This window comes from Lipotes vexillifer, unplaced genomic scaffold (assembly GCF_000442215.2).
Source record: "Lipotes vexillifer unplaced genomic scaffold, Lipotes_vexillifer_v1.1 scaffold1336, whole genome shotgun sequence".
Classification (NCBI taxonomy): Eukaryota; Metazoa; Chordata; class Mammalia; order Artiodactyla; family Lipotidae; genus Lipotes; species Lipotes vexillifer.
In genome coordinates, this window is record NW_006796415.1 from 117,249 (window position 1) to 141,808 (window position 24,560).

The 24,560-nt window shown below is 36.4% G+C and overlaps 1 protein-coding gene across 1 annotated transcript in view; it reads left to right on the forward strand.

Moving 5' to 3' along the window:
• The window catches only part of CHM (CHM Rab escort protein), a 209,157-nt gene that overhangs the window by 90,051 nt on the left and 94,546 nt on the right, over window positions 1–24,560 (forward strand). Inside the window, exons 6-8 of the mRNA XM_007468558.1 lie at window positions 4,199–4,315; window positions 4,831–4,951; window positions 6,715–6,940. Of these exons, the coding sequence (XP_007468620.1) occupies window positions 4,199–4,315; window positions 4,831–4,951; window positions 6,715–6,940 (464 nt within the window). The remainder of the gene's footprint in view (window positions 1–4,198; window positions 4,316–4,830; window positions 4,952–6,714; window positions 6,941–24,560) is intronic.

The following is a 24,560-nucleotide window of genomic DNA, read 5'->3' on the forward strand; positions in this document are numbered from 1 at the left end:
TTTCTTGCGTTATGCGGGCCTCTCACTGCTGTGGCCTCTCCCATTTGCGGAGCACAGGCTCCGGACGCGCAGGCCCAGCGGCCACGGCTCACGGGCCCAGCCGCCCCGCGGCACGTGGGATCCTCCCGAAACGGGGCACGAACCCGCGCCCCCTGCATCGGCAGGCGGACCCCCAAGCACTGCGCCACCAGGGAAGCCCTGCATGGAATATCTTTTTCCATCCTCTCACTTTCAGCCTATATGTGTCCCTAGGTCTGAAGTGGCTGTCTTGTAGACAGCCTACATATGGGTCTTGTTTTTGTATCCATTCAGTCAGACTGTGTCTTTTGGTTGGAGCATTTAATCCATTTACATTTAAGGTAATTATCAATATGTATGTTCCTATTCCCATTTTCTTAATTGTTTTGGGTTTGTTTTTGTAGGTCTTTTCCTTCTCTTGTGTTTCCTGCCTAGAGCAGTTCTTGTAGCATTTGTTGTAAAGTTGGGTTGGTAGTGCTGAATTCTCTTAGCTTTTGCTTGTCTGTAAAGTTTTTAATTTCTCCATCGAATCTGAATGAGATTCTTGCTGGGTAGAGTAATCTTGGTTGTAGATTTCTCCCTTTCATCGCTTTAAGTATGTCCTGCCACTCCCTTCTGGCTTGCAGAGTTTCTGATGACAGATCAGCTGTTAACCTTATGGGGATTCCCTTGTATGTTATTTGTTGCTTTTGCCTTGTTGCTTTTAATATGTTGTCTTTGTAGTTAATTTTTGATAGTTTGATTAATATGTGTCTTGGCATGTTTCTCCTTGCATTTATCCTGTATGGGACTCTCTGTGCCTCCTGGACTTGATTGACTATTTCTTTTCCCATATTAGGTAAGTTTTCAACTATAATCTCTTCAAATATTTTCTCAGTCCCTTTCTTTTTCTCTTCTTCTGAGACCCCTGTAATCAAATGTTGGTGCATTTAATGTTGTCCCAGAGGCCTCTGAGACTGTCCTCAATTCTTTTCATTCTTTTTTCTTTATTCTGCTCTGTGGTAGTTATTTCCACTAGTTTATCTTCCAAGTCACTTACCTGTTTGTCAGTTATTCTGCTACTGATTCCTTCTAGAGAATTTTTAATTTCATTTATTGTGTTGTTCATCATTGTTCATTTGCTCTTTAGTTCTTCTAGTACCTTGTTAAGCATTTCTTGTATTTTTTCCATTCTATTTCCAAGATTTTAGATCATCTTTACTATCATTACTCTGAGTTCTTTTTCAGGTAGACTGCCTATTTCCTCTTCATTTGTTAGGTCTGGTGGGTTTTTACCTTGCTTCTTCATCTGGTGTGTGTTTCTCTGTCTTCTCACTTTGCTTAACTTACTGTGTTTGGGGTCTCCTTTTTGTAGGCTGCAGGTTTGTAGTTCCTGTTTTTTTTGGTGTCTGCCCCCAGTGGGTAAGCTTGTTTCAGTGGCTTGTGTAGGCTTCCTGGTGGAGGAGACTGGTGCCTGTGTTCTGATGGGTGGGGCTGGATGTAGTCTTTCTGCTGGGCAGGGCGGCATGCAGTGGTGTGTTTTGGGGTGTCTTTGAACTTAGTATGATTTTAGGCAACCTCTCTGCTAATGCCTGGTGTTGTGTTCATTTCTTCCTAGTTGTTTCGGCATGCGGTGTCCAGCACTGGAGCTAGCTGGCCGTTCGGTGGAGCTGGGTCTTAGCATTGAGATGGAGATCTCTGGGAGAGCTCTCTCCGATTGATATTACGTGGAGCCTAGAGGTCTCTGGTAGTCCAGTGTCCTGAACTCGGCTCTCCCACCTCAGAGGCTCAGACCTGACACCAGGCACGAGCACCAAGACCCTGTCAGCCACACAGCTCAGTAGAAAAGGGAGAAAAAAAGAAAGAAAAAATAAAATAATTATTAAAATTTAAGAAATATTTAAAGTAATAAGAAAAAAGAAGAGATCAACCAAACTAATAAATCTATGAATGATAACAAGTGCTAAAACCTATACTAAGATAAACATAAAAATCAGAAACAAGTCAATTGCAGACAGCAAATCCCAAGTCTACAGTTCTCCCAAAGTCCACCACCTCAGATTTGGGTTGATTCCTTGTCTTTTCAGGTATTCCACAGATGCAGGGTACCTCAAGTTGATTATGGGAGTTTAATCTGCTGCTCCTGAGTCTGCAAGGAGAAAATTCTCTTTCTCTTCTTTCTTTGTACAGCTCCTGTGGTTCAGCTTTGGTTTTGGCCTCACGGCTTTGCGTAGGTTGCCCTCAGGCTTCTGTTCCCACCCAAACAGGATCGGGTTAAAGCATCAGCTGATTAGGGGCCTCTGGCTCACTCAGGCCAGAGGGAAGGAGGGGTAAGGTAGTTATAATTGGAATGCCAGATGAGCCTGCTGCAGCAGAGGCCAGAGTGAGTTTGCAACAGCCTGAGGCGTGCCTTGTGTTCTGCTGCGGGGGTTGTCCCTGGATCACAGGACCCTGGCAGTGGTGGGCTGCACAGGCTCACGGGGCATTGCGGCAGCGTGTGGATAGTGACCTGTGCTTGCACACAGGATTCTTGGTGGCTGCAGCAGCATTGTTAGCATTTCGTGCTCATCTCTTGTGTCTGAGCTGGTAGCCGGAGCTCATGCCCATCTCTGGAGCTAGTTTAAGCGGTGCTCTGCTTCCTGTGGGCAGACAGGGAAGGAATCCCCTTTCCTCGCGCTCCCCGAAACAATGGTCTCTTGCCTCTTAGGCAGGTCCAGAGTTTTTCCTGGACTCCTTCCCGGCTAGCTGTGGTGCACTAGCCCCCTTCAGGCTGTGTTCATGCAGCCAACCCCAGTCCTCTCCCTGAGCCCGAGCCTCAGGTCCCAGACCCCACCTGCCCTGGCTGGTGAGCAGACAAGCCTCTTGGGCTGGTGAATGCTGGTCGGCACCGATCCTCTGTGCGGGAAACTCTCCACTTTGCCCTCTGCACCCCTGTTGCTGCGCTCTCCTCTGTGGCTCTGAAGCTTCCCTCCCGCCCACTCCCCATCTCCACCAGTGAAGGGGCTTCTTAGTGTGTGGAAGCTTTTCCTCCTTCACAGCTCCCTCCCAGAGGTGCAGGTCCCATCCCTCTTCTTTTGTCTGTTTTTTCTTTTTTCTTTAGCCCTACCCAGGTACGTGGGGATTTTCTTGCCTTTTGGGAGATCTGAGGTCTTCCGCCAGCATTCAGAGGTGTTCTGTAGGAGCTGTTCCACATGTAGATGTATTTCTGATGTATTTTTGGGGAGGAAGGTGATCTCCGCATCTTACTGCCATCTTGAAGGTCCCACCCCGAAAGTAATGGTTTTGATTGATTATTTAAATTTCTTTTTTTTGTAGTTAAGCTGTTTTTTTTTCTTTTTCCCCCTTATTTAAGATGTAATATTTATATTTTTAATATTTATCGAGTTATAGGTACTTAAAGGTATCTCAGTATAGGAATTAGTGAAATCTGTTGCATTTATCCATTTGGTTAAATTCAAAACATGCTACATAATACTGTTGAAATTGTTTTTGTCTCTGTGAAGTTGGTTATGAGATATATTGAAAGATTAAATCAGTCTCACATGCATGCTAGCAATAACCATCATTCTCACTTCTTGAGAAAGACGTATCATATAAATCTAGATAGCTAGGATTACAGAGACCGTATAATTTGACTCTTTGGGTGGACATGCATAGCCGGTCTTTTTCTTTTTCAGTTTATGAGGAGGTCCAGCAGGCTGGTTTCTTCTTAATAACCACCTGGCCTTATGTAAAGCTATAGTCTTTTATCCAAAACCCTTTGGGCCTCGTGTGTTGTTATTTGAATTTAAAAAAATATATTTTAGAATGTAATACAGTATATATGCTAGCTGATATTTTATATATGATGTAACGTTCTTAACAGGGTCTGAAGAGTCACTCTATAATTAAACATATTAATATTTCTGCAGTGAGATGTATGAATATTCACATTAACTGGGACAAGCGGATGGAAGAGCCTTGTATCAGTTTGGGTCAGTTATGAAAAAACTTTGGATTCCAGAATTTTTTGAATTTTGAATTTCAGATAATCAGTGGTGAACCTATAATAAAGTGTGTTATGTATTATAATATTAATAGGTATAATGCTTTTTACAAATATTTTTAAATATAAAAAAATTATATGTCTTTATTTAGTGTTTATCAGTTTTTCCACTATTTCACCTTTTATTTCATTCTCTAAAATATTTTCTTTGTACAGCTGTTGTATTCTCGAGGATTGCTAATTGATCTTCTAATCAAATCTAATGTTAGTCGATATGCAGAGTTCAAAAATATTACCAGGATTCTTGCATTTCGAGAAGGAAGAGTGGAACAGGTACTGTGTTGAGCAAGTATTGTAACTGGGTATGATTTTGAGTTACTGTGTTTTATTTGGGAAGGATAAACAAATATGGTTGTTATTTTCCTGGTAAAGCAGCAAAATCCAATCCTGCATGGTGATTAACAACTGTAAATAGTAAGAGATTGCCAATTAAAATGTCTAATGTTAATTTTCTCATGATTTATTCTGCAGCTTGACGTTCGTGTTGAGAAAGTGTTAATTTCAGACAGCGTTGCTAGATTTGAGCTGTCATTTGTTCCCAGTTAGGGGTGACATGCTGGTGGCCTTCTAATGGCCTAAAGAGCAACTTGGCAGGATTAAGAGAGCTCACAAGTTAATTAGCTCTGAAGTCAACAGCGATGCCATAAGAACTGATGGAAAGTCACATGAAACAGCCTGATTAGAAAGGAAATAATAATCTTGTCATACTTACAGGGAAAGAAAATGTCATTTGGAATACGTGTATCACTAGGAAGCAGTTTCTTAACTTTTAAAATCATGTTTTTCAGGTTCCTTGCTCCAGAGCAGATGTCTTTAATAGCAAACAACTTACTATGGTAGAAAAGCGAATGCTAATGAAGTTTCTTACATTTTGTATGGAGTATGAGGAACATCCTGATGAATATAAAGGTATTTTTTTCATTAAATTTGTTTTCTTACATTATTTGAGAGTTCTTATTATTTTAATATGCTTGCTCTGATTTAATGAGCCACTCACTATGCTTTTAAAATACTTTTACTTTGCACTGTCCAATAGGTTAGCCTCTAGCAAAATGTAGCTATTTAAATTTAAATTAATTAAAATAAAATAAAATTTAAAATTTGTTCCTCAGTCTCACTAGCCACACTTCAAGTGCTCAGTGGCCACACGTGGCTAGTGGCTACTATGGCTACAGTGCAGCTGTAGAACTTTTTCATCATGACAGAAATTCTGTGCTGGGTGTTCATTTTTATTCTTGTTAATTAAACACTGTGGTCAACTGGTTCTTCATAGATGATACTCCCTTTTCATTATCCATTAATTTTTTAATCTTTTTTTTTTAATTTAAGTATAGTTAATTTACAATGTTATGTTAGTTTCAAGAGTACAGCAAAGTGATTCAGTTATATTTATATTATATATATATTCTTTTTCATATTCTTTTCTGTTATAGTTTATTGCAAGATATTGAATATATTTCCCTGTGCTATACAGTAGGTCCTTGTTGTTTATCTGTTTTACATATAGCAGTGCATATATGTTACTCTCCCACATCCCCATCCATTAATTTTTTTATCAGTCATTAAAAAATCTGTATGTTTTTTCATTTTTCCAGGATCGCTTTTGCTTGGAATGTTGAATTATTTATTTTGATTGATTAAAAACAAGCTAGATAGTATGGGGGTGGGAAACCCCTGGATTAGGCGAAGATATGGATGGTTTCTAGTCTTGGCTTTGACCCATCTCACTGTGTGATCTGGGACCAGTTACTTCAGAGTATTTTGAAAGTTGAATACACCACTTTAATATCAGAGCTTTACACTTAAAGTGCATTGAGCTGGAAGAGTTATCCAAAATAGGAATATACTGACAATTCACTTATAAAGTTACAATGAGAAATACAGCAGTTTTTTTTTTATGTTAGATGGAATATTAAAAGTCTAGCACTTGTTCTTAAAGTTTCAAGTCCATTAGATACTGCCAGATTGTTCTCCACAGTAGTATAAACTTATATTCTCTTAGGAAATTTTTATAATTTTTGTTTATATTATTTCTATAAAGTTTTTGTCTACCACTAACAGTCCAATTACATTTTTTCTGTTCTTGGCTTAAAGTAATAGTATTTAGGGGATCCTTATGTTTTGAGGTGTGATTATAAGGCAGTAAGACTGATTCCACTAGCCATACAGAAATTATTTTCATTACCTTTTAGGCATAGTTCATTGTTCGTAGTTTTAGGAAGAAATAACAATTCAAAAAAAACAAGTATTACTCTATCGTTTTCACCAAAAAAATTGCCATTTGTCATATTTAATATTTCAAAGTATAATTATTGGCATTATTCTGCAGTTTTAATAATAAAGTAAGATTATTGCCAACTGTGGAAACCTGTTGTGATAATTAATGAATTATTTAATACTTTTCTAATTTTTTAAATCCATAAAATACTAAACAAAGAATCATCATTTAAAGCTTAAAAATTGTATCATCAGTCCAATTAGGACAGTGAGATTGTTTCTAGTTTTTTTTTGTCCCCCCACAATCAATGGTCTCTGTCTAAAATGTAATAATATTACCACCTGTGTCCTTTGCCAAGTGTTTTAAACAGACCTGATCTCATTTTTTTGCAATGGTTTTAAATGGAAATTTGGGTTTGATTTTAATTGATAAGTTTTCATCTTTCTTTTCATAGCCTATGAGGAAATTACATTTTCTGAATATTTAAAAACTCAGAAATTGACCCCCAACCTCCAATATTTTGTCCTACATTCAATTGCAATGACATCAGAGACAGCCAGCAGTACTATAGATGGTCTCAGAGCTACCAAAAACTTTCTTCACTGTCTTGGGCGGTATGGCAACACTCCATTTTTGTTTCCTTTATATGGCCAAGGAGAACTCCCTCAGTGTTTCTGCAGGTAAGACAGGCATTGGTTTTCTTATCTCTTTTAAACTGATACTTGAATAACAGATGAAAAATAGACAAAAATGAGATTTAGTCAAGATTTAGTATATGCAAACATATACTTTGTTGTTCTACTCTTTTATAATCTGTTTGCCTGCCTACCTACTTACCTCAATGATACAATCAGTCTGGCCTGTTTTTGAACTTTATAAAATAGAGTCATACTGTAAATTCCATTTTCCACTCAGCATTATGTTTCAAAGCATCATCCTTGTTGTGTGTGGTTATAGTTAAACTTATTTTCATTGCTACATAGTATTCCATTTTGAATATACCACAAGTTATTATTCCATTTTTCTGTTGATGGACACAGGATTTTTCCAGTTTTTTGTTGTTATTAACATCCTGTGTATGTTTCAGAGTATACAAGTTCAAGATTTTCTCTAGTATACATATCTAGGAGTGGAATTACTGAGTCATGGGATATATAAAGGTTCATACAAGATAGTGCCCAGTTGTTTCTCCAGAGAGTTGTACCAGTTTACCTCCCCCAGCAGTATAGTATATAAGAATTCTCATAGCTCTGCATCTTTGCCAACATTTGGTGTTATCAGACTTTTTAATTTTTGTCAGTCTAATTCACATAAAGTATCATCACATTGTATTTTTATTTTACATTTCCTGGATTACTAATGAGGTTGAGCGTCTTCTCATGTGATTATTGGCTATTCATGTTTTCTCTTTTGGGAAATGCTTGTTCATGTCTTTTACCCATTTGTCTCTTGGGTTGTTGTCTTTTTCTTATTGATTTGTAGTTGTTTTTATATATTCTGAATACTGATCTTTTCTCAGTTAAATGTGTTGCATGTATCTTGCCTTATGGTATTTATGATGCATGGAGGTCATTAAGATTAATGTAGTCAAATATAGCAATCTTTTCTTTTATACTTAGAACTTTTGGGGGTAGTAGAGCATAGTAGTTAAGAACCTGGACTATGGAAACAGACTGCCTAGATTTAAATCCTGGCTCCTCTATAAGCCATGTAACCTTGGACAAGTTTCTCAATCTCTTTATTATGTTTTGAAAGAATCAACTTCTGGGTTTTTTGATTCTCTGTGTCCTAGTTCATTAATTTCTGGTCTTTATTATCCTTTATTTTGCTTTCTTTGGGTTTTGTTCAACTCATCCCTCCCCTGCCCTGCCCTTGCAGATTCTTAGGCTGAAACCTAATGAGTTAAATAGTCACCTTTTTAATTTTCTAATATAAGCATTAATATGATAAAGTTCTAACTATTGTTTTGAATCTTACACAGTTATTATATATTATTTTCATTATCTTTTAATCCTAATTATCTTAATTTCCATTGTGATTTCTTCATTGACCCATGAGTTATGTATTTTAAAATAGCTAATCTGGATGATTCTTCTGCTCTTACCATCTCATTTAATTCTACTGTGTATAGAAAATATGTTTTTATGGTACTAATTCTTTGAACTTTATGACTTAGTATGTCATCAATTTTTATAATTTTTCCACATGTGCTCAAGAAGAATATGTTTATCTAGTTGTTGGTTACAGGGCTCTCTAATTATTGCTCTTGAAGTCTGATAAGTCAAGCTTCGAGTTGTCATTTTCAAACTTTATTTTTATTGAAGTGTTTTTTCTTTGATCTGTCAATGATAGAGTGACATGTTTTGAAATCTCCCATTATGATTTTTGATTTGTCAGTTTCTCCCTATAATTTTTACCTTATATTTATTTTGAGGCAATTTATTAAGATCATATAAATTTATAATTGTTTAATCTTCCTGATGAATTTAATGTTTCACATAGTCTGCTGACTTTCTCCATCCCTAATAATACATTTTTTTCTTAAAGTCTAGTTTATCTAATATCAAAGAGCTACTCCAACTTTTTAATATTTGCCTGTTATATCTTTCTCCATCCCTTTATTTTTCAACTATATTTAGAGCTCTAAATAGCATATTATTACATATTTTTAATTCCATCTGACAATTTCTATCTTTTACCAAGTAGTGTAAGTGCAGTTAACAGGAGTCTGTTCCTTCCTTCAGAAGTATATAATTTTAAAAGTTCCTCTAGTTTATGCTCTGGGCAGTTAATGCTTTCTAGTTTGTGTGCATATGAAAATAACTTTTTTTTTGCCTTTTTTCTTGAGTGAATATTTGTTAGGTAAACATTTCTATGTTGGCAGTTCTTTTCTCTCAGTACGTTAAAATTTTATTCCACTGTCATTTGGGTTCCATTTTTGTTGTTGAGATGTTTGATGTCAGCCTATAAGTGATAGCTCTTTTTTCTCAGGCTGTTTTTAAGATATTTTGTCTGCAGTGTTCTGCATTTTCACTACAGTGAATTTAGGTATCGGTTTCTTTGTATTTATCTAGCTTGATATAGGTCAAACCATATGAAATTAACAATATTAAAACATTTTGACCTACAATTCCATATGGTTCAAACAACTACATTGCAAGTTCCTCTATCTTTGAATTGTCATTTATTATTTTAGAAAATTATCAGTCAATATCTTGCAAATGTTGTTTTCATCCATTGTCTCTTATTTTCACCTTTTTGGAACCACAAATAGGTATGTTTTAGAACTTAGCATTCTCTCTTCCATGTTTTTTAATCTCTCTTTCATATTTTCTATTTCCTTGTCCTTCCTGCTACATTCTGGGTACCTAATAAAGGTCTGTTTTCCAGTTTATTCTCTTCACCTGTAACTAATCTGCAGTATAACCCTTTTTTTTTACTCCAATATTTTTATCATTCATTTTTAGAAGTTCTGCTTTTTCCCCCAAAATCTTCCTTGTCATTGTTTGCTAGTCTCTTTTGCTTGGTCACTTCTTTCATATACAGATATTTTATATTCTGCCATGTGTTGTTTCTGTTGATTTACGTTAATGATTTATTTCCTTGTGCCATGCTTATTTTTGACTGAGAGTTTGTATTTGATTGATTTTAATCTGTGGAAATCTGGGGGCCCAAATTAAGAATGCTTTCCTTCAAAAATTATTTGTGTTTTCCTTCAGCCGGAAGGCACTAAGACTTGGGACCATTCTAACTCCCTTCAGGGGGTCCTTGCTTAATAAAGGAACCCCAGATACAGCTCCGACACTGATACGGGCAACAGGACTTGTTTGTTTGTTTGTTTTTTTAATTGCAGTGTTTGTTGCTCAAAGCTTTGAGTTCAGCTCAGGGTTTTTACTGTGCATATGTGTGTTTGGGGTTGTGGATTTCCTATGGACATTTCTCTTATTTCCTTCACTCTCAGCAGTGCAATAAAAATTATGTTTAATGTAAGAAATAGTCTTTTGTTAGTAATAGGAGGTCCCTTCACAGTATCTAGTTCAATATGTGATTTTATGAATGATGGTAAGAATGTTATAAATTTGAAAGTAACTTAATTCTGAAAAATAGGTCTGTATAATTCCAGACAAGTTCTTCCTCCTCCACCTGTTGTCAAAGTAGGGATGAATGGGCAGTGTCATATCCCCCAGGACCAGAGGTCCTCCTATCAATTGAAACTAATAGGGGAGTTCTATGGGTTTCTTAATCATTCTTTTCCTCTTCCTGTGGCTTTGCCCGATTCAGAGGGAGCTACACTACTTTCTCTCATGTTCGCACTTGCCACTTACTCCTACAGAACTTTAGGGTAAGGAATAGGGACAAAATCAACAGGTCACTGGGGAGTGAGCAGAAGCTCACTGGCTTCCTTACCAGCACTTTATGAAAATGGAATATTTAACCTCATTCTTATTTTTTCACAAAATCCATTTATTTCCTTTCCTAATTCATATATTTATAAATATATATTTAATGTTTGTTTATTTGTTGTTTTTAAGGGAAACAACATTTAAAAGTTTCATTTGTCCTGTACTGATAAAAAATTTGAATGACACCCTTATGTGTTGAATTGTAGACAAAGGAAATATTTTTCACCAAAGATGATTGTAACCTTCTTAAGGCTGAGGTTTTATCAGCCTTCTGTACCTTTTTATCCTCTGCAAGCCTATCTCAGAATTTTGTGTGTGGTTCATATTTAATGTTGGTTATAAAAATTATATCTCGCTCTCTCCAATTTGAAGTGAATTGAAATTTCAGGGAATGATATAATTAAATATATATGTATTTGTGTAGATAGATAGATATTAAAGACAACAGCAAAAGACTGTTATATTTGAAGTAGTATATTAAACTTTTGGGTGGTTCTTTGGTAATTAAGGCAACTCTGAGTTCTTCCTACATATTATATATATGAATCTGTGTGTTTATAAATTACAATAAAATGCATTTACTTGGCCTAGGGATATTAACTTTTAATTTTATATTTGATTCCCTTCCCTGCTTTATAATTTCATATAAATATTGTTCTGTTTATATCCTAAAATACTAACACTACCACCATCTATACATCATAGTCTACACTTTTTATCACCAGGTTATCAGAATTAGGTATCACCTGTTCTGTGATTTCTAACCACCCTTTTATATTCTGTTTTAATATGACCCTCTTAAGCACTTCTCACAGCCAGTTACAGTGTGTTCTCATGAAGGCTACTGTTATAAATGGCATGCATGCATATTTATGTGAAGGATTCAGAGACTTTTGTAAGTCATATCCTTGCATTCTAAATGAATTCTGCATAAACAGTATAACATTTTAACTACTGGAGATAACTTTCATGAATGACCACCCTTTGAGGTTTTTATCAATTTTAAATAGGTAGGGTTTTTTTTCAGCAAAGAAAATGAAGCTTATTTATTGTACTACCTATTACCCATTGATATGTCAAGATACATAAATTGGACCATACGGGAAGAAAGTCATTGAAACCTATATATTTTTCTAGTCTAGCAAGCCATAGAATTTCCCCTACTGTATATTTGTTGGTTAATATTTTTTCTGGCACACTGGACAGGATATGTATGCAGTATATAGGTTTTTAAACTCTCACACTATACTTTCCAAACAGAAGTCCTTTTTAAGCCCTAACCAACTAATTTGTTTCTGTTATCTGTGTGGTTGGTAACATGGTAGCCTTTAGAACTACTTTCTAGTTCAGAATGGGTTTCATATACTGTGTCGTGTTTTCATAACCTATGAAATGGAGCAGTACCTGTGGGAGCAAACAAACTCTACATTTTTTTTTTATAAATAGACTTAGACTGCCTGGAGATTGTTACTTGTTTTTTGTAAAGAGAGAGAATTTAACAGTTTACTAGGTAATTCAGCCTTCCATTCTTCAGATTTCAGCCTACATTTTATTTCCTTTTTTTCCTTTAATGTAATGGGATTGTTAAAACATACAGAATGAGTATGTTTTACTTTTAACATGTAATATAAATTGTGTGTGTGTGTGTGTGTGTGTGTGTGTGTAAAATCACCACCGAATATTTTGTACCAAGTATTCGCATTCAAATATCGTTTTCCTGAGTATTGTATATGGAAAATTGAATAGATGCACGATCTACCTCAGGAAATTGTGGAACACACATTGATTAACTTAGAGCTTTTTAGAAAAGAGAATGAAAGAACACCAAAAGTCCAAAACATATAAGTAACTTGCTCAAAATTATAGGAATAGCATAGAACAACAGGAAAGGGAATCTCCCATTTGATACATTCAATCAGTAATGGCAGAAAGAATGATGCCCCAAATGGGCCACATAGATGCTACTATGATTTTGCCATAACCATGGAATTTGTTTTTTAATATAAAGTATAAGGTATTTTATATTTTGTCTTTTTTCCTCTGCTTAAAAAAAATAACTTCTTTAGTCCAAAGTCCAAGATCAAAGCATACACTTTACTGAATGTTGTATTGTTCTTTTTGGAGAACTCATAGTATAAAACATCTCTCAGACCAAAGTAACCTGCTTATTTTGTTCTGTAATAACCAAGTTTTTTTATTCAGAGAATTTTCAGAAATCTAAGAGATGTTTGTTAACCTGGATCAACATATTTGAAAACCAAGAGAAGCCTTAAAATTGATGAAAGATTATACTGATGGAAAATTTTATGAGTTTATTTATGGCTTCAACTGCATGTGAAGTCAGAAAAAGCAAAATTGAGATGGCTTTTTACTGTCTGCCCCCAATGTTCTTATCCCTTCACCCCAACAAGTGTGGGCTAGATTATGGATCTAGATTCTTTAATGGTACATTTCTTCCCCCTCAACAGCATTCTCCTTAATCTCTCTTCTTGTAAAAATCTCCCTACTATTTTGCTAGTGATATAACAGAAAAACTTAGAGTTGGAAGAATGCTGTTATATTGTTTGGACTGGTTGTCTAATTTTACAAATGAGGAAAGTCAAGGTAAGGAGAGGCTGAGACTAGAAACCAGATTTCCTGGTATGCATTCTACACAACTCACTTCTTCTACAATGTTTCTTTAAACGATGTTTTCTGGAAAAAATTAAGAGGAGATAGTTAATTAAAATATTGTTATTTGGGGGGATTTTTAAATATTTGTGGTTTAACAACTTGTAATTTGCTATGATTTCTTTTCTCACAGTCAATGCATAGTCATTCCCCCACCACCACCCACCACCCCCTCAAAAAAGACAGGAGAGAATAAGGGCCATTCTTACCGTGTTCTAGAAACATGTTCTGATTCTATGCCCAATAGGAAATACCAGTTTAGATGAATAAAGAAATTATGTCAACTTCCTAAATTTACCTAATTGATAAAGGTAAAAGGAGAAACAGACCATGAGCAAATCGATCTCCCCCCTCACCCCTATAACTTGTATGTATGCATTTGATAAACAGTAATGCAGATGAGCCCAGTAGCAGTTATGTTTTATACGTTTTGGGGGACTAGTTAGCATTGATCTGTTTTACGCTCCAAATCCCACTGGTTTCCTCCCACAGTGTCATAAGTAAAACTCCACGATACACCTAGGTGCAGAATCTGGCCCTATGTCTAATTGTTGGTAGATTTGACCAATCCAAATGTATGTGTGTGTGTGTTTATGTAAAGCTTGATTATTTAATCAAGCCTTAAATATTTGAAATTAAATGTTAAAAATTGCCAGAGTGAATTAAAAAGAAACGGATTAATTAATTGAACATCAAGTATATAAATCATATGGTCAAGAAATATTTTCATAGTGGATCGCTACACACTATTGTTTTGCAGCAGTGCAGCTGAATAGAACTGCATTGAAATATACAAAAGCTTCTTAATCTAGGGTCCATAGGTCCTTGGAACTTATATATAACAGGTTATATGTATATCTTTATAAAAATATTGGTAGTTTCATCAGATTTTCACAGGTATCCGTGACCTAATAAGGGTTGAAAACCATTGTGAGAATTTTCTATAAAAGAAAGCATTATTTTTTTACTCAGATAATCATCCTTAAGAGCTTATAAAAAGAAGACGTTCTAGCAAAGGTGCTTCTGGGCTCTAAAGACTGGGGAGAGATGGGAAGACTTGAAAATATTGCTATTGGAACTGTAATTTACAAGCACCTCTTCGGGTAGATGCAAGCAGATATCTGTGCTATAGTGGTGTGGAGAAGTAAGTTCAGTGCAGTGAACCAGAGTGTACATTTTAGAGCCAGACCAATGGGGTCAAATCCCGGTTTCACCATGTGCTAGCTGTGTATCATTGCGCAAGTTATTTAAACTCTCTGTGTTCCAGTCTCTTCAGTTTTTCCATGGGGAAAATAATAGTAGTATCTACTTCATAGGTTGTGAGGCTTAAAGTGAATTAATATCTAGAAAGTGCTTAAACAGTACTTGCCTTAGTAAGTACTACATAAGTGTTAGGTGTTATTACTCTTACTGTTACTATGATTATGATGATTACTGCTGCTGTTGCTGCTGTTGTAGAATGCTACCAGGGCAAGTATGAGACCAAGTTAGGGACTGAGCTAGATTTGTGTTCTAATCCAGTGGGTCAACAAACTTTTTCTGTAAGGGTCAGATAGTAAATAGTTTAGGCTTTGCAAGCGATATGGTTTTGGTTGAAACTATTTGCAGTCTTAGACAGTATGTAAAAGAATGGACGTGGCTGTATTCCAAAAAAACTTTATTTACAAAACTAGGTGGTAGTTTTTCTGACCCTAGTGTAATCAACGGGATAGACTTGTACCTACAAAACATGATAATATTTTTTTTTAAACCTTGATGTTAAGAAATTATAGAAAATTGCCTGAGTGCAATACCTGGTATTTATTAATCATTCATTAAGTATTTGATGGATAAATGAGTGAATAGTTGGTATTTATGAATTGCTGCAAAAATTAGGTGTTAAAGGGCCCATAGAGCAGTATTTCTCAAGCTTTCACTTATGTCAGAATTTAACAGATTACTGTGTCCCATTCCCAGAGTTTCTGACTTGTAGATCTGAAGTGGGGCCTGGAAATTTGCATTCTAATAAGTTTCTAGATGTTGTTGATGCTGCTTGTTTAGGGAACACTGCTGAAGAGGAAGCAGCCAGGGGAATTGCTATCCAGGCCCAATTCTAATCAACAAGAAGGAAAAGATTTAGTTAAAGTGACAGAAAACTTGTGAAGAAGCATCTCTGTCATTTGTTATAAGTTTGATTATTTTCATTTCTTCCCATTTTAAATCAACAGCTATTTTTTAAGCGTCTGTTCTCTACTTTATACTCTCCTAGGTGTAGTGGATATATATGAAAAAGAATATGATATAGTCAGACTTTGATGGCAGTGTCAGTAGTGTTTACTGTAGTTGAGGAAAAAAAATAAAATGCACACTCATAGACCAATTAAAGAATAAGAAAACATATTTCATCGGGTTCCAGAGTGTGCAATGCAGGAATGAATGCCATCAGTACTCAGAAATGATTTGAAGGAGCCTAAACAGATATGACATGAAATTAATTTAATCAAAGCACACAGATGACACTTAGGAAGTTATAGGAATCTCAGACTGCTCTGTTAACCCATCCATTTCTAGAAAAGAGCAAGAAGATTGGGCTCCACTCTATGCTAAGAACCATCAGTGGTCTGACCTCACCTTGTCATTGAACATGGTCCATTTCTGTGAGATAAATAATTGTTCTAGAGGCTCTTGATTTAGGCTAGTTTCTCAATTGAAGTATTGTTGACATTTTTGGCAGTATAATTTTTTGTTGTGATGTTGGAAGAGCTGTCCTATGCATTTTAGGATGTTTATTTAGTAGCATCTCTGGCCTCTATCCACTAGATGCCACTACCTTCACCTACCTACTTGTGACAGACAAAAATATCTCCAGACATTGCCAAATGTCCCCTGGGGCAAAATAATCCCTGTTTGAGAAATACTGGTTTAGTCCAACTCAGTATATATTTAATTTGGTGTAGTCTACTCTAGTTACATGTTGACAGGCAGGGAGAATAAAATGTTCTTTCAGGTCTTTCTTACATTCTTCTTACTCAACTTTTGGTTCTATAATCTGGAACTGTGTAAAAATTCTTTAAGGAACAGAACAGTTTAAAATCTCTTGGCACTTGAATCAGTGGAATAATTCATGTAGGTCATTTAGCAAAGTATACTGTCAGGAGATGTTAAATAGCCATTAAAAAGCAAATTTTGGGGTAACATATAATCTTAGTAGGTAGGAAAAAAATGAAAATACTGAAAAAAAATAATACACACAGACACTCACTTTTATAAAGAAATGCAAGCCCTATTTCCCACCCTAGAATTCCACCCGCAGAGTTAACCATTGTTAAGTTAGTTGCATATCTTCCCATATTTCCCATGCTTATACAGATATCTATGTATGAACATGTATGTATATGCATACTTAAAATGTTAAGGGCTGAACAGTTCTCTGATATATGGACCTATGTGCCATAATTTATTTAATCATTTTCCTATTGTTGGTGTCATCATGCTTAATAAAATTATGTATTTATTATATAAGAAATATAGGGACTTCCCTGGTGGTCCAGTGGCTAAGACTCTGTGCTCCCAATGCAGGGGGTCCGGGTTCAATCCCTGGCTGGGGAACTAGATCCCGCCTTCATGCCACAACTAAAGATCCTGTGTGCCACAACTAAAGATCCCACGTGCCACAACTAAGACCCAGTGCAGCCAAAATAAATAGATAAATAAGTATATTTTTTTAAAGAAATATAATTTCATGTACAGAAATTTTGGAAAACAGGAACAGAAGTATTACTATTGATTATTATAGTTAAATCCCATCACCTGTTAACAGTAACCACACTAAATATTTTGGTATATTTTCTTTTCCTTTCTTTCAATCCACACATTTAAAGAATATATATAATTACAGTCCTCTTAATTTTTTTTTAATTTGGCCATCTTCAATTATAGCATAAGCCAACTTATAGCCATCATCTTTAAAAACACATATCTCAGCTTAAAATAGACAGCAGTGGAAGGCCGGTATAATAATAGGCGTTCTTCAAATTCAGGGGTCCTTAACCTGGCTTCCAATGCCTGGAATAAATCACCTGGGTTTCAGGAGTTTGGGGGTAAATACCCTGAAATCTCATGCCAAATTTTGTGTGTGTAATGTGCATAGCTGCATTTTTTAGGAGGTTCTTAGTTTCTATCAGTGTCTCAAGGGGTGTATCACACCTCAAAAAGGTTAGGAACCACTGGAATGTACTATTTCAATTGAGAACTGTCCTTATTAAATTAGAATAGCATTGTAGAATAGGTTAACCAAAAGCTTGTCTCCCAATAGTTTGAGGACTATTTTTTGAATAGGCTTTTTATAAACTGTAAAATCCTAGAGGGTAAAATAAACAGTGACATACCTCATTTTTTGAGTCTTTTGTGTATGATTTTCCAGACAGTTTTCCTTCTAGTTAATAGTTGATATTGGCATGGAGATGATACATAAAGTGTAGGGGGTAAGCATGATGATGTTTGTATGATCACTTGTTTGTTTTTCCCTTGAGGAGAGAGTATTGTGTGGGATAAACTGCAGGGTGGTGAGATAATCCATCATTTTGAAACCTGTTCTCTGGTGATGGATGGATAGACAGGTAAAGTAACTCAATAATCTTCATTTTTTGCCAGGTTATTCACAGATCAGTGAACGTTGTCGTTAATAAAAGAATGGAATGCTTTTGTGTCCTTTCCTGCATTATTCCTCAGGTTTTGACAGGACAAGTCTTTTAATTTGGGAATAACCTCTTTTTAATACTTATATTACGGGCTTCCCTGGTGGTGCAGTGGTTGAGAATCTGCCTGCCAATGCAGGGTACACGGGTTCGAGCCCTGGTCTGGGAAGATCCCACATGCTGCGGAGCAACTAGGCCCGTGAGCCACAACTACTGAGCCTGTGCGTTTGGAGCCTGTGCAACAGGCAACAAGAGAGGCCGCAATAGTGAGAGGCCCGCGCGCCGGGATGAGGAGTGGCCCCCACTTGCCACAACTAGAGAAAGCCCTAGCACAGAAATGAAGACCCAACACAGCCAAAAATAAATTAATTAATTAATTTAAAAAAACTTATATTACACTTAAGTGTGTGGTGCTGGAGCATTTATTGTGACTCTTATGAATGTATTAGAATTATATTGGCTACACAAATTATACAGTTTCAGGTTCTACTTTACTAATAGTCCCCTTCTCCCTTCAATGCTAATTCAGATACTAAACTCACCCAATCATTTTCTCTTCAGGTAACTACGCCAGGTCTATGTGTGCTATTCCAGGTCTTAAAATAATTCTAATAACTTGTATTAGAGTGAAAGGTGGCTGACTATATATAGGGCAAGAGTGATATTCGAACTAAGTCCAATGATATTTGAATTAAGTCCATGTTTAGAGCTCAAATTTTAGTTTGATTAAATTGAGAGGTAACACTGTGTGATTGCATAGACTAACTTAAGTATCATTCAAAACAATTCTTAACCCATCTCTTTGGAGCCAATATATTATTATGCAACTGTAATAGAAATAATATGTGAAGTGTGTTTATTTTCAAGTCAATTCAAAGAGCAAAAAAGACCTTAGGGAAGCCAGATTACAAAGATCTAAGGCTTTATTTTATTTGCCAGCTATGTTAGATAGCTGTGTTTCCAGGCGTTCTCTGCTCTTCCCTTGTTTAATTTGGTTTTGTTCCAGATTGATCTAATTAATGTGATCATCTATAGTTGTAACAAAGCTGTTCATTTCCAATTATTCATCAGTTTATATTCTACTTTGGTAAGGAGTGCTCAAAAACTGAATCTTTTTATAAAATACCTGTTGTATTTCCAAGAAAGAAAGTTTTCCGTGTATTATAAAAGTATCAGTCTTAGAATTGGATTCTGATTCTAGCTCTGTCATGTTGTTATTTGCATGAACTTGAACATATCATTTAAATTCTCAGCCTCAATTGTTTTATGTGTATTATGGGTAGTTAAATCTAATCCTACCTCCTGACCTGGTCTATTGTGAGACTTAAATGTGATGATGTTAGGTAAGGTATGTTGAAAATTGTCCAACACTGATGTAGGGTATTATAACAAAAATTGAATGACTTCACAGTTTTGGTATTTATTTATTTATTTATTTATTTTTTTTTACATCTTTATTGGGGTATAATTGCTTTACAATGGTGTGTTAGTTTCTGCTTTATAACAGAGTGAGTCAGTTATACATATATATATGTTCCCATATCTCTTCCCTCTTTGTCTATTGACTTTTTTAAACCACATTTTACACGGGGTAGGGAAGTAGTGCATCTTGGTGAACACAGAACATACTTTTCGACTTAGACATATCTGGGTTAGACACCCCTTGCCATTCACTGACCTTGGGTTTATGTTTTCCTCTGTCAAGTGGAGATTTCACATATTGAAATCACATGCTTCACATATTCAAAATATGTGAATTTCACATATTCATAATATTCACATATTATGTAGGTTTGTAAGGGAAAAAAAATGACAAAATGTTAAGTATCTAGTCGAGGCCTCAGCCCAGAGTGGGGCACTATTATGGTCAATAACCTGGTAGAGGAAGGAGAGTCAGATGGTATGATTTGTCTCTAGCTCCCCCCAACCCCCCATGTCTCTTAAGATAGTCTTGAACTCCTTCAGACAGTGATTAAGACACAGAAGACTCCACTGGTGTTGAAAAGTTCTGGCAGCACAGCACAAAACAACTGAAGAACTCCCCCATGACTTAGCATAAGCTACTGTCTATTCCTTCCAGACAGGCACGCATGCAGACTCATACTCCACTTGTAGGCGCTTCCCCCGGCACAAAGGAGAGACAGGTCCCCGAGAGATTCTTATTCAAGTGCTTGAGCCTGGATTAGTGTTTTAGGAATAAGTAGACATTTTAATAACCTTGTAGACTCAGTGGAATAGGGCAACATACATTTGTTCAGTATCTAATTTGTAGACTGCTTATAGGAATTTGTGAAAAATAGCACCGGAGGATCTGAGAAACAATAAATCACTAAAACTCTTTTCATAATGGGAACCTCTGTGGGCCAAACATAAAGAGAGGTTGGTATATATTTGCTTGATATTCTAATAATTTAGATCCAAAACTTCTTAAGTGCCATAGTTAATATTTAATAAAGTACTTTCTTCTAAGCCAGGTGTGAATTAATGTCAAAGAGCAAAATAATATATCAGATAAATATTTATTAAAGCCGAAAAACTCTGTTACATAAAACCAAACAGATGGAAATATATTACTTTTGCTTAATTGAAGATAGATATGGGTCAATGACAACCAGCTCAAGATTGGAGACTGCACAGATTTTCTGATAAGACCCCCCCCAGCCTGCTTTCCTGGCCTTATATCCAACCCCTTTTCACCACCTCCTATGCACACATACTACCAGGTCTCTCTCCATTTCAAGGTCCTGGCCTAGACAGTGTCATTGCTTGAATTCCTCTGAATCGTTGCACATACCTGGATTTTCCTGTCCCCTTTTTCTTACATGTAAGCCCATCCTCCAAACCCAGCACAAACCCAGCACATAGGAAATTAATATGTGTTTAATTCATACATTTATTTGAGCTATAATGATTTCTATAGGCACAGTAGTAGGAGCTGTTGGATGCCATTCTTGTCTTAGGGAGCTTGAGGCTGATTCCTCCAAAAACTCATTTACAGTGTTGCATGAAAGAATGTTATGGCATCTTACACAAATTGTGTATGTCTGTCACAATGGGAGAAGGACTTTTACTTCCCCCAGGTGTTTAATAAGCTATGATTGAGTGTGTAAAAGTATCATTTGGGAAATTATTTTTCTCCCTTTGTGTCTCATATTTGATGGCTAAAGAATGTATTCTTATTTGTAAATGAGTAGCCTTGCTTCTGCTGTGACCCCCCTATTAGTTACTTGAATGAGAGATTTGAAATCCAATATTAAAGGCATTTTTGGTGATACTTTAATAATTATGAAATTCTTCTCAATGTTACCCCTACCCTCAAAAACTTAATCAATAATGATAATTCTGTAAATGAAACATTTATTGACTTTTCAACATTTCTCATTGCCTTGTATAGATTTATATCAGTATTTCAAATAAAAGCAAAAAAAAAAAAAGTAAACTGCTAACTTACCTCACATCATCTTTTCTGATAGAATCATAGAATCTCAGGTCTAGAGGGGGTTCTGAATGTGGTCCCTAGCTCTAGATCAAAATCATTTTGGACTGTAACATTCTAGTTCATTGCTTCTTGAACAGTAGTGTTCATATAAATCACTTGGGCATTGTGTTAAAATGCAGCTTCTGGAGTGAGAACCAGGCTCCAGTTTAGTCTTAATGACCCTCAGGGAAGATTCTTTTTCTTCAACTGGTTGGAAAGCAGACTGAAGGAAACAATGGGATAGGGTTGCCCGATTAAATACAAGATACCTAGGTAAATTGAATTTCAGACAAACAATAGATACTTTGTTGATATGTCCCAAATATTGCATGGCACATCCTTATACTAAAAAAAAATGTGTTGTTTAGCTGAAATTTGAATTTAACTGGGCATCCTGTATTTATATTTGCTAAATCTGATGACCCTAAATGGGCATAAAGAAAAAAAGTCTGGGCTTTGGCATTAAAATTGAGCTGACTTTAAGTCCTGGCTTGTCATTTACTAGCTGTGTAAACGAGGCAGTTTTATGACCCGAGAACCTCTGTTTCCTCATCTATAAAAAGAGAGATAAGAACACTTCTCATGTGGAGTTGCTGTGAAGATTAAATGAGTTGATGCATGTGAAGGGCTAGGCCCATAGTAGGCAATTAATCATAGGGCTAATAGCAGAGACATTGATGAGGTTTGCTCATCCTATCAAATTTGAAAAGAGAGCATTGGATCTATTAGGAAATAACATTTTTAATGTTGCATATTTTCATGTTGCCTCAATGTGGAAAACTATTGCCTGATTTTCGTGCAAACCTGGTTTTCTGTGAATAATCTTTATCAGTGGCTTTCACAGTTTAGTATGCAACAGAATCTCCTAGATGACTTGTTAAAACAGCACCCTCACCCCCAAAGATCATAATTAAATTGGGTGGGACACAGGAAAATCTGCATTTTTGACAAGTTCCCAGGTGTTGCTGATACTGCTGGTCTAGAGACCAAGATTTGAGAACCACTGATCTGTACGACAAGCGTTCTAGCCTTTTAACAGCTCTCTTGCTTTGTGTGGTTAAAGTGGTGCCAGGTACTGGACGTAACAGAAAAAAATCACAATAGAAGATTAAAGCATTTTAAAAAATGATCCTGTGGGTTCTGTCAAGATCTTATAAACCCTTGTGCTATTTGTGAATCGGAGGGAATAGACAAAGAATTTTTATCATGACACAAGAATAACATTTTGATTTTCGTGTTTCTTTTTTAAGTAAAGAAAACATTAAGGCCATTCTGTTTACAGCTAAGTGCCTAAGAGCTGTACTACAACTAATCAGCTGTACTGCTGCCAATTACTTGTTGATTTCTAGTCCCCTCAATTGCATTTCAGGAAGGAGTAAATCCTGGTACAAGAGACACACAAAAAACTCTCTTTGGGCCTCTATTTATTCATCTATAAAATGAGAGGATAATCTCAAAAAGCACTCTGTAATATTCTGTGATTCTACTCTAAAGATATTTTGCTCACTGTAGCCTCAGAAAGGAGAAAGAACCACCTTTAGAATAAAGGTATGTTCTCTGACATCATATAACCTTCCTGCTTGATAAAAACTAACCTAAATGTTTTTGGAACTCCCAAGTGCCTTTGCTTTTTCTTTCCAGGCCACGTTTTCTGTATCAGTAAAAATAATAATAATAATGCTATCAATTTCCCTTACAGAATTATTTTAAGGACATAACAGAAGTGGAAACAGTTGTATTAGTTTGCTAGGGCTGCCATAACAAAGTACCACAGACTGGGTGGTTTAAACAGCAGAAATTTATTTCCTCATAGTCCTGGAGGCTAGAAGTCTGAGATCAACGTATTGGCAGGGTTGATTTCTTCTGAGGCCTCTCTCCTTGACTTTTAGGTGGCTGCTTCGCTCTGTGTCTTCATGTGACCTTCCCTCTGTATCTGTCTGTGTTCAGATTTCCTCTTCTTAAAAGGACATCCGTCGTATTGGATTAGGGTCCACCCTAAAAACCTCATTGTAACAGAATTACCTTTTTAAAGACCCTCTGTCCAAATGTAGTCACATTCTGAGATATTGGGTATTATGGCTTCAAGATACAAATTTTGGGGAGATAATTCAGCCCATAAAAGTTGTGTTTAAAGCACTGTACAAATATTGTTTTAAAAAAGAATCTTAACTCCTTAAATTTCATTTTCCAGTTTGTAAAACAAAGAAGTTTTCCTGAGGGTGTTCTGAGTGACTTCAACTGTAATAGTCTATTGTGCTCTCATTTCTCTAACCCCTCACGGTCTACAGTGAAGGAGAAGCTTCTCCAGCGGCAACTGTGTCCAAGTCCTAGGACAGGAGACCATCTGCATTCAGATATAGTGGAAAGAGCATGGAGTCAGATGATTGGATTTGATTCCAACTCAGCAATTTCCATACTGAGAAACCTTGGATAAAATACCCAGTCTCTTTGTGTCTCAGTTTTCTCCTGTGTAAAATGGGGCTGTAGCATCTGCGTAGAGTTGCTGTGAAGGTAAAGGCGGTAACAGTCATAAAGCACCCAGCACAAAGATGGCTTACCACTGTGGCTCAGTAAATGGTAGTTACGCATTGCACAGTCGGCCTTTCCTGCCTCTCCTAAGGGGGAATGAATCTTGCAGGAACCCCTGATGGCCTGTTGGAGACTGTGTCACATCTTTCCGTAAGGGGACTGCTGCAGTAGGTTCTTTCTTGAGTCACACTGCAGATGTGGGGATCAAAGCAACCATCTCTCTTCCTACTGCAGAGCGACGACTCCCTCTGCAGTGGCCAGGGAGAAAAAGACTATTCCAACAGCTATCCATCATTACAACCTCCTGCGCTCTTGGTGCAAGCCCCGGAAATCCAACACCAGTATTTCACTTCAGAGTGGCCAGTTCTTAGAGCTCCCCCAGGAATGTAATGAATTCTGTGTCAGCTCCAACAGCAACTCTAAAGGGAAAGTTTAGGAAAACAAAACAAAAGAGGCTCTAAAGAATACAGTAGGTAAAATTTCCCAATGTCAGACCACCAGGCAGAGCTCTGGGGAGCCTTAAGCTACTTTAACCCTCTTTCCC